Below are 11,296 nucleotides of genomic sequence, written 5' to 3'. Positions count from 1 at the left end.
AATGAACATATTTTCATTAAAACTGTAAGGTTTATTTTACTGTACTTTTAAATAATGGCTTATTATTAAAGCTATACTTTAAATTCATGCAGTTTTTGAAACTTAGTGCATGGTTACAAGGAGGAAGACAAAAGAGTATGAAACATGACTAGTGTAGGGAGATTACAGACAGATAAAAGTTTTTCATTGAAGAAAGAACAGGGCAACCTACATAAGATTAATCTAGGTAAACACAAACATTGTACTCATGGTTCCAACTCTTCGTGCGGTGGAACTGTTGTTGGGGAATAAATCCAGATACCCTTTTCTTGGCATTATTAATTGCTCTGTCACTGCTGTGCTCACTCATTTTATGAAGTGATCTGGCTTTTAGAAATCAGGCTTGTTCATGTGTGTAGAAGGTATGTACTTTCTTAACATGCCCTCTAAAGGCAGATAAAAACTGAATAAAACTAAGAGGAAGATGCTAATGGATCTCTTTTTAGAATTCTTTATGCAACTGTCTGGTCAAGACATGTTGCTTATAATTGATGTGTCCATTACTTGAATTCTCTTGTAATTATAGTCAATAAGTCTTGTAAATGTGTTAAAGCTCACTAAAAGCATACAAATTCAAGAACAGAGTAAGGCTAATAATTTAAAATAATCAATGTAGGCATTTCAGCACTTAATTTCCCTTGTGTGTTGATAGCTGATCATTCTTAATCCATTAAGATTTATTTAGTCGTTTACAATGCAAAATAGGTTTGCACTGGTCACTTGTGCCATTTGAAAACGTCCACTAGGTTAAGTGCAGAATGTAGTCCATTAGTCTTCCTTGACTATATGTATTAATTGCATTTAAAATCAAGTTAATGTGGATGTGAAAGTGAGGTAACTATCAATATGTGACAAAGTAACCCTACTTATATAAGTTACATCATTGATTGTAACATTTACTAAAAGTTAGCATACTTTTTAACATCTTCTGTTGGGCTTATCAGCAAGTACATTTTTATTGTGTTCCTGAGCACCACAGAGAGCCCTGTTCCTGAGTACACAATGCCAGTCTACCATTGCAGGTTTGGAAGCCACTGTTTGGGGGATGTTGTTCTCCCGGTTTTAATTCAAGGTTTTTAGTCCCCCCCCCCCCCCCTTTGGGGCATCTTAGAATGAATTGCTTTTCTGATACTTTGCTCATGTCCATGAAGTAGTGATGCAGGGACTGTTATTAATGGTTAACTGGAAAAGGACTTACTCTTCCAATTCCTGTTTTCATATTTTGTAATTTGCTCTGTATCTTATGTCTCCTTTTCTTCCCATCCTTAAGCACAATAAAAACACCACTCTAAGAAATAAATGAGTTTTGATTATCAAGAATTGTAGGAAAAAAAGCACCCCAGCATTTTCATGTGTCTTTGCTTGTATGGAGTCATCTGCATGACCAGAAAGGGCAGTGTCGCCTTTTACCTTGTTAGGAGTACAAAAACAGTGGTTCATCTTCCCTCTTGCATGTTCTGTGGGTTAGAGCTTTACTTTTAAAGGACATGGCAGACAGATGTCATTAAACTAGAAGACTGTCTGAAGCCCTTCAGTTTGATACTCTAGTGCATGGGGTCACTTGTGCTGTTTGGAAATGTCACATGGGGAGATTGTGTGACTTAGTCTCACCTGAGGGCTGGAGGTGTTTAACTTAGCCTGTATGTGACAGTTTAGAGGCTGAATGCTCTTGAAAAGACACTGGGAGGAGAGTTGGTCTGTTGACTTCAAGCCTAGTGAGGACTTGGCTCTACTTTGTTCACTGCTTCATCTCCACACCCCACACAGAGTTGGCTTGCAGTTATTTATTGAATGAATGAATGAATGAAGGAAGGAAGGAAGGAAGGAAGGAAGGAAGGAAGGAAGAAAGGACAGACAGAAGAACAGAATGAAGTTTTAGCATTTAGAGAGTGTTGTAGCATTAGAGGGTTGTAGCTATTATGGAGAAGCATTAGATAATGGGTTATATATACATTCTTTAAGACCTAAAGTTTTGATATCATTTTTAAAATATTAATCTCACATCCATATGTGCATAGCAATTAGCTGTGACTGATGTTGAGGAATGGCTGTGTAGGTCTGAGTGAAGATTTAGTTTTAAAAATCTTTGGAATTCTTTTGGTAAAATTGTAAGGTGCCAGAAAACTAGAGTCTTTTTTTGTTTTTCCCTTTCAAAAAGCCTACAAATTCAAATTAAAAGAAAACCTACTGAGGATCATGCTGTTCCCAGGAATGGAACTATTTTAAATGATATTGACAGTTTGTAATAATCACAATACACTTGCGAGAAATACAAATTTAGTAATACGTGGCTTTACAAATTTTGACTTATAAACAGTGTGCCTGGATTCATTATGGGATGTGCATCGCGAGCTTAAGACTGAAAACATTATTAGAAAAAAAGAAGACCTTTTTTTCCTAATGCAGGAAAGTATTATCTCCACTTCCCTAGAATTTGTGTGGAACAGAAAGGAGATGTTAACACAGTCTGTTCTGAATATAAGATGTGAAAAATAGTCAGGACCTCAGTGATTTCTGCATGAAAGCAGTCAGCAGAAGAACTCATTTATGTGTTGTCAACACACTAGCAAAGGATCACTGAGACCTGAAGGAACTAGAGCTTCTCACTAAGGAGCCACGTGTGGTGAATGGAAAGGTCTGTCCCCAGCCCCTCGTGGCACACAGTGTGGTGGGAGCACGGCGGAACCTTAAACCCACAGGAGATTTTAAATGCTTTCACCAAGATTGTAATAGAAATGTTGAGAGCTTCATTTTCTTTGGTTGGAGTCCTGATGTTATTGTTAATTAATAATTTCCTAATTACCCTATTATCTTTAATGCCTTTCAGTTTACAGTGCATGTGAATTGTTTCTTCTCACTCTTTTCCTTTCTGTGTCCCTTCATAGAAATCTGTGTTGAGATGAAATGTTTCCAGGTCGTGATAGGCTTAGTTTTATCAGAATCATTTAAGTAAACTGTAGTTTCTAATGTGATTGATAGAATGTGATTGCTGTAAGCTGCAGTCTCAACCTGCTTTTGACATTTAAACATATAAAGCTGACTAGATATAACCATTCAGGTGCTAAATATATTTTACATCTACTTCTAACACTAGAAATGGAAGTATTAAGAGATCTGGCTTCATTGTCATTGAACTGTGAAATATTCAACCTTGTCTGCCCGTGCTTAGTGCTGTTGACTTTTTTATTTCTGTTAGAAGATTAAAATTAAATGCTTCACTTTTTTGTCAGCTTTTGGGAATTAAATTGAAATTTAAGACTCTAAAATTTTTTACTGAGTGCTTCAATTTCAACAAAGTATTCTTGAAGGATTATTTTTTTTCAAGGGCACTGCACAAAGGTTCATTGATCAAATGTGATGTATTGCAATTTTTTTATTTGAGCCCTTTTTGTATGTTTATTGAGGTTCACAAATATCATATTCTGTCTAACTAGGTATTTCACCAAATAGGTATTAAACATTATACAAAAGATCTGGAAACATATTGTACTGATAGCAGACTGTGGTTTTTATGATTTTGATGTATTTATTTGAAGATTTGGTGGTTTGAAAAATGAAAAATGGTGTCTACATGTCGCACTTAAAGGAGTATTGCTTCTCATTAATGTGGGTACTGATTATCTATTAGTGACTGTGTTCCAGTTACAGTCTCTGTTCCTGATACTAGGTTTATTGATTCTGAAATTATTTTCTCATTTTTGAGTATAGGTTAACCTTTGTGAAATTTAAAAAAAGAAATTGTTGGTACTTTGCTTTTTATTATGTTGAAATATTTGTTCATGAAGTCAGTAAATAAAATATCAATACTTCTGGTTTGCAGAATCATCATAGATTTTTGACTATAAAATGATCATAAAAGCAAATAACTTATCCATTATATATTCTTACATTGTGTGCTAGCTATTAAAACAGTAAAATAGTGAATCATTTGGGATAAATGTCAGAAAAAAATCTGAAATGCCATTCTTAATGTGAGTAAATTCAAAGCTGCAGAAATATGAGGAAGGGAGGTGGCTACTGAGAAATTTATTTGATGATAAATATACTTTATAAAATATCAGCTGCACTGTATGCATTTATGTTTTTATAATGTTACATTTCAGATGTTGAATAACTTTAAAATATATTTTTGTGAATTGTTAGAAAAATATTTAAAATTATTTAGCTCATCTCATCTACTTACTACTGCTCAACTGCTTCACTTTTGCTTTATATTTTAGGAATGTTATTGGAAGTTAGGAACACTCACTGAAACGTTTAAGTCTCTTGGTGGAATGATTATGGGATGCAGGTCTATTCAAGTTAGAAAGGAATGCTGGTGTTCCAGCATTTTGGGGCCAGAAATTTCTAATCAGATGAAAAGTATGATTTAAGATCTAAGCCTCTTTTTAAACTATCAGTAATGTATTATTCACATTCAAATCATATTTTATGTTAAATTTACCTAGGATCAAAACCATTCAAGTGCAAGATATGCCATTTTGCAACAGCTCAGCTTGGCGATGCCAGAAACCATGTCAAAAGGCACCTTGGGATGAGGGAATACAAGTGTCACGTCTGTGGGTGAGTAAATTGAAACCATCTCTACCGTGGTGAACCAGGAAGCATGCAGGATAGCCATTGTTTCAGAATTCAAAACTGATATGAGTAAGAGTGGCTAAAATTATGCATGCGTATCCTCCTTTCCATTGTTATGGTAAATTCCTTAAATACAGTTATGACATTCTTCTCCCACTTCTAATCCTCTACTGAAGATGAGCAATTTTATGGGCTACAAGGTCAATTTGAACCTGTAATCTGTAAATTGACTAAATTATAGGATGTTCATTCACATTGCCAGAGAGAACTGTAAATTCCATTTAAAGACATAAAAAAATACATAATACAGCTTTAGGAGTGTATATGTATGCGTTTTTTTTTTTCTTTTGCTATATACTGCTTTAATTTTAATCACAGTAGTGGCTCTTTGGATAGATAGACTGGACATACTCCATAAAGAGAAATGTAGAAAAAGATTTAATTTCAGACATCTGGTTACTGATTGTTAAAGAGATAAAACTTGAGTAAACAGTGTATAATGTATGTTTTCATGTAACTTTATTTCAAAACTTGTTGTTATCCATTTTTAGTTAACGGCTCTTCCTCTAAAGAACCATTCACGGTGTTAAACTGTCACTCAGATGTGTTGCGTTTAATAGGGAGCACTGAGATGCCTTAATGCACAACTAATTAATTTAGCAGAAATGTTTAAAAGGTTTTAAAATGCCATGACATCTATGGTATATCATAGGACATTCAGAGCTGGATTTTAATATCCTATCTCTGATTAAAAATATATTTTAATGCTATTAATTTAGAGAAATTAATGAATGAGCGCATCCTATGAAAACACTTTCTGTGGAACCTGAGAAACCTGCAGTTCTTCTGGCTGATTCCCTCAATGCTGCAGGTTCAATTCAATTATGCAATGCGCACACACTATGGTGGGTTTCCTTTTTCAGGGGAAGATTCTTCTGGTTAGCGCTACCGAGTAATATCTTTTAAGTCAGAAACGGCTTTTGTTGGACAGTACATTTTATTCCAGGATGCAGTTGCATTTTTTGACCCTTGAGATAGTTTTACAGATAACTTTGCAAAGCAGTTTTATTAACCATGGTCTGTGATGTGTTCACTGGCAGAATTGATGGTTCAGTGACTTCTAGCTAAGGTAAATGAAGATGAACCTCTGCCCTGAAGCCCCCTGAAGATCAGTGGCAGAATGAGTTTTGTTGCTACTGATTTTAGCTGCAAGGGTTGAGTGCCAAATGGTTCATTTTAATTGCTCTGGGTCTTGGAATTTTAAAAGATACCTCATTTATTGTTTCTTACCATATGAGTTATAGGAAAGAGGGAAGGGCTTGACTCTGGCAAACATTTGCTGTTAGGGGGTCATCAGCAGTTTCGTCCTCATTTCTTCAAAAAAAAAAAAAGCAGTTTTTGCATGCTCTATTATTAGAAATCTAATTCCGTCCATTTTTTTTTTTATTAGGGTTACTAAGTCCTGGGAAAGAGAAGAAGAAACTTTATCAGAGAACAGTTTCTGGCATAGGTGGCATCAGAAACAATACCTGATTGACTGGCTTTGCTTGTCCAATTGAAATAGTGCGCCCTTTGCTGAGCTTACTGCTCACCACACACCACTGAAGTGCTACACCAGTGGTTTACATATTTGATTCCCAAGATAAAGAATTATAAATACAGAGAGATATATGAGTTTCATACTGCTGTCCTAGAGGTGTGTGTGTGTGTGTGTGTGTGTGTGTGTCTGTGCACACACATAGAAAAAGGAATCTAGACTCCAGAATTGTATCTTTAAGAATTATGGCAGTCCTTGAATTTTACTTACGTTGAAATAATAGTTCTCTTAATTTTTTTTAAGTGAAGTTTGATTTAAAAGTTATATGATGATAATTTTCATAGGATGGATATTTTCACAGTGAAGCTGAAAGTTCTGAAGAATTCCAGTAAACTGAAGAAGGCCTATAATCTGTGGAGTTAAAACAGAATAATAACGAGTTAGAACCCTTATGGTAAAGAAAAAAGCATCATGGGGTGTCTGTATTTCATGTGTTTTGAAGGGTTAGGGCAATATGTAGGTGAAAAACTAAAATGAGAAACATGAAAGAAAGCAAGGATTGGCTCTCAGGTTAGTGGCAGTGAAGAGCACTGGTACATTACCATTAGTGACAATGTCGATTCATTATCATTGATGGCTAAATAATCCTAGAAATGCTCAGTGGACCTATTAGTTCCTGAGCATAAGCAGCTCATGCTGCGTTTCTTCATTAGCTTTCATTGCTATAAATTTTACCTTTTAAAAAAATCATGCTTTAAAAGGTGACGTGATCTTTCAGGAACATTAACTCTATAATTTTGTCACAAACAGAAGGTCCTGCACTGTGTTTTTCTTTCTGCAGTAGTCAGTACCTTCATCTCTGCCCCTTAGGATTTTATGAATAACCTTTTCATTACCTGAATTGTAAGAGATAAACTGTTCTTCAAATAGTTCTGAATGAGTAATAATGTATAGAAATAATGGAGCAGGCACCTTTTAAAAATGAAATTATTGCTCACAATGTTGCATTATTTTGTCATAGTAACCTCTTGCTTTTCTTGGGAAAAAAACCCTCATATATTATAGCGAAATTGATGTAAATGACAGTGCGTTTTGTTGAATTGAGCTGAGTATTAATGGTTTAGATTACTTGTAATTGACTTGTTTTTCATATCTTTATATAAGAAGGTTGTAGATGCTCATCACATATGTAGCTTGAATACTTTTGCTAAGGCTCAGTTTGACTTGTGCATTAGTTACTCCCTTAACAAAAGACTGCCTTTTATGCTTTCTTACTTCATTTGTTTGGACCTACACTGATTTCTTTGAATCTTTAAGCTCTGTTTTAAGATAATTTTCTTCACTTCGTCGGCAAGTGCTAGCTACAATCTATCATGGATTTGAGTTAGTTTGTGAAGCAGCTGAATGGGTTAGATATCTAATTCTTGTCAGATAGCTGGGGTTCAGATTCAGGATTTCAGTTTTGTTCACCCATGCTTTATGTGCTCATGTTGTGGTAAAAATCACCCAAAATGTGTTGCTTTGCAATTCCTGTTCTGAGAACCTGCTATTGATAACTTCATTTATAAAAGCCTTTTATTTTACTTTCACTTTTAGGTGGAGCAGTTTTTGAATAGTACAGTTTCCTAATGTTTTTCTTAGATCTGAATGGGATCCCAAGAGGAATTTTTTACAGTATAGGTATCTTTATAGATAGCACGTCGTGGGTGGTTCACATGAACATGTGGTGTGGATCTGACATGGGGCTTGTGGGGAGAGAATGAGAAATAATAGAAAGCATTTCTATACAGAAGTTAATAATTTTGTTGAGAACATATACTTAAAAACAGGTTAAACATATTTTTACTAAATCAATGATCTCTACCTTTGATTACTGAAAAAAGAACTTGAAAATTTCAGTGGCTTACAGACACCATGTTTTGTTAAATCTATTTAAATTTAATTCTCTCTGTTTCTGTGAGTATACACACATGCAATAGTGTATGTAATACTATCGATAATAAGTAGTATTGGTGTGGTACTGTGCTTTGGTGTATGCCTTAATTCACATTCACTTCTTTTGTTGATCTCCTGGTGTCATGAGATTGTTTATCTCATGTTTATAATTCCCATTGTACAGATGGTAAACTTGAGATACAAAGTGTTTTTAGTGATGGACTCAAATTATACATGAGTCATAGTAGACCAGTTTCCTTCCTTTTAACTGTCCCTTTAAAAAAATTTTTCTTTCTGCTTTGCAATATCTGTTGTTTTGGTTTCTGACTTTAATTTGTACTTATTTTTTTCTCTCTAGGTTCTCACTAGAATGTAATAACTGTAACTTAACCTCCTTCCAGCCCCTAACCATTCTTGTTTTCTGCTTTTGCTCAGGTTTATGTTCTTTTAGAAACTTGCTCGCATGGTATTTTCCTTTGACACTGTGGTTTCAGTCTGTTTCTGTATCTCTCTTTCTTTTTCACTTTTCTCACCTTAAAGCATTGTTTGAAATAATTTTATTACTCTTTCTCATTGTTCTTTATGTGTTGATGATTTATTGCACTTGAGTGATTACAAATTGAACATGATATAATAGAATTAGGTGCCTAGACAGATGAAGATATTATTGTCTTTTCACGAGGACCAGAGGGGTAAAAATTGATGAGTTTAGGTTACTGTCTTTGTTTTTCATGACCAGTTACTTAAGAAAAAAAAAAAAAAAATGGAGTTAGTAGCAAACTAGTGAGTGGCCTGTGATTCCCATAAACCTTAGAAGTGCTAGCTGACTGTTGCGTGCCATTTTTCACAGAGACACCGGGATGGGTGGTCTGGGGATCATGGTATTCTCTGATTGACTTCCCTGTGTCTGGTTGAATCTTGTGTGCAGAGTCAAGTAGGGGAGTAGCACTTAGCTAATCCAGAGAGAATAAGGGCATTTTCTCAATCTGTCACCTTCAGGTTCATGGAAAGATTCTAGACATTTTCTATTGTGTATTAATGTGCTTATGAGCTGTTTATTCTCATTTGGTTTAAGAAACCTTAAATAGAAAGTTACTAATGCAGTAAAACTCTTTTTTGTGTGTGTGTGGCATTACCTAGTTTTTGTGCATTAGAAGGGATCTCTATGTAGATGATTATAATGTCACTTTCTGACCTTTGCAGCTTGAATAATTGTAAATCATTGCTTCATAATGTGTCAGAGAATGTCTGTACTAGGCAATTAAATGGCAGAATATAATAGACCAAATTATTGCCTGTCATGTTTTCAACAACACAGTTAGTATTTGAGTTACACTTAATCATTACGTGCATTAGCAACTTCATTGGAATCCAGCTTCAGGCTGAGCATGAAATACATTACATTATTTAAACCTCTAATGGTACAAGTCATTTATTTGTGTTGAAGTGTACAACATGCAGAGTTTCATAAAGCAAGGAACACTTGAGAGCTTAATTTATCCAAATCAAAGTCTAAATGCAGATAAACACAAGTGGCAAAAATTAGTAATTTTTATAGGCTGGAAATATTTAAAAATACATGGTTGTGGGTAATTGTAGGCAGCAGGAATAAATTAAAATCACTATTTTTAGTCTGTTCTGAGAACTAAAGCTGTGTATACCTAAATCATTAAAAGCACCCTGGAACTGCATTTTTAGCCGAACAATTAATTACACCCATCATATCTACAGATGTATCCAAATAAAATAAGCATTTGGTTTGGCTTGTTGTTTTGGCTAAAGAGATATAGATAGAAAAAGTTTGCTTTATGTTGTGGCATGAATTATGCTTGTAACAATGTAAAATGCAGCATCTCTCAGTTTTGTAAAAAATTTAAATTAATGTTCAAACATTCATTACAAAGAGTATATTACATATTCTATGTATACAATATTTTAAAGCTTTTTGTTTAATGATACATTTTTGCCTTTAGCTTGAAATTTAAAAATGCCACGTAGTGATTACTGTCTCTCTTCCTGTCAGTGAGGAATACGAAATTAACATTGTTAGTTTATCCCTCTTGTGCTCCAGTCTTTGAAATATCATTTAGTGAATGAATGTTGTTTTATATATTTTATATACAAATCACATTGTAATCGGAATGTCTAAAAAACATCATAGCTATAATATTAAAACAAAAAACAATCTTTCTCAGATAAGATTCTGAGGTATTTTACACTGAACTCTTGTAAATCCAGGAGAGATTTAGGGTAAGATTAGGATGGTGGATGCCAGCCTTTCCGCATCATGGGGGCTTTGTCACCACCACACCCTATTCTCTGTTTTGTAGTGCTGCTTTCTTGAATTTTTATCATGAAGAGTGGGTCATAGGTTTATCTCAAGGCAACATGTGTGATCGCCCTTAACAACGTGGAGCACATTGTCATTTCTTGGTGTTATAATTGAAAGCATTGGCCTCTCTGAGATCTTTTCCAGTGAAGAATTCATTATCTCAGTGACTTAAATCATTTTTGCTTTCTTTTTGTTTTTAAATGGTTTTGTGATGATTTTAAAATCCAGTTGTAGGATCTGAGGATTCTTTAGCTCTCCTGATCCATACAGTGGAATACAGGGAGTCGGGGAAGCAGTCTACTGGGTTTCCTTTGCCTACCCTTTGAGTTGTGTGTGTGTGGCGGGGTGTGGGGGAGTGGGGGTGGAGGTGGGGGTGCGAGGTGTGGTAGCCTATTTTCTCCTCTCTTCCTGCTAATGTGTTTTTGAAAGTCCTTTCCTTGATGGAGGGTTTTGCCCTTTGATTTGTCTAATGCTGAGTATAAGAGGTATTGGAAATGTAGATAGGAAGGAAGCATAACTACTGATTTAGGGACTCATTCATTTCCTGCTGGGCACATTCTTGAGAGTTTCCTCTCTCTGCAGACGCAGTGACCATGACCAGTCAGTGCAGAGGCCTCGCAGTCATGTGCTCCAAGGAGGAGAGACGGACGTGAAGTGGGACACATACTAGGAATAAGAGGAAGGGACAGTGGTCCATGGGGAGTGCTTAGGAACAGTAGCAAAGGCTTCCTTGAGAAGTTATGTTTGAGTTGGGTCTTAAAGGAAGAGGAGCTATTCACAAGACTAATTGGGACATTTTTAGTAGATAAAGCAAAAGTAGTGAAGAATAGAATAGCATGACCTATTAACGCAGCAGGCAATTCCTGGGGTATAAG

At 35.2% G+C, this 11,296-nt stretch overlaps 1 protein-coding gene across 13 annotated transcripts in view; it reads left to right on the top strand.

The window, feature by feature from the left end:
* The window catches only part of ZNF407 (zinc finger protein 407), a 449,612-nt gene that overhangs the window by 35,241 nt on the left and 403,075 nt on the right, over positions 1-11,296 (top strand). For all 13 annotated transcript variants that reach the window (XR_012027907.1, XM_072819667.1, XM_072819655.1 and 10 more), the window contains exon 3: positions 4,488-4,602. Coding sequence is in view for 12 of the 13 variants with exons in the window: in XM_072819667.1 (XP_072675768.1) it covers positions 4,488-4,602 (115 nt within the window). In the remaining variant the exon portion in view is untranslated. The remainder of the gene's footprint in view (positions 1-4,487; positions 4,603-11,296) is intronic.

This window comes from Canis lupus, chromosome 1 (genome assembly GCF_048164855.1).
Source record: "Canis lupus baileyi chromosome 1, mCanLup2.hap1, whole genome shotgun sequence".
NCBI classification, from domain to species: domain Eukaryota; kingdom Metazoa; phylum Chordata; class Mammalia; order Carnivora; family Canidae; genus Canis; species Canis lupus.
The sequence above is the reverse complement of the archived record's forward strand: the minus strand, read 5'-3'. Positions and strand labels throughout refer to the sequence as shown.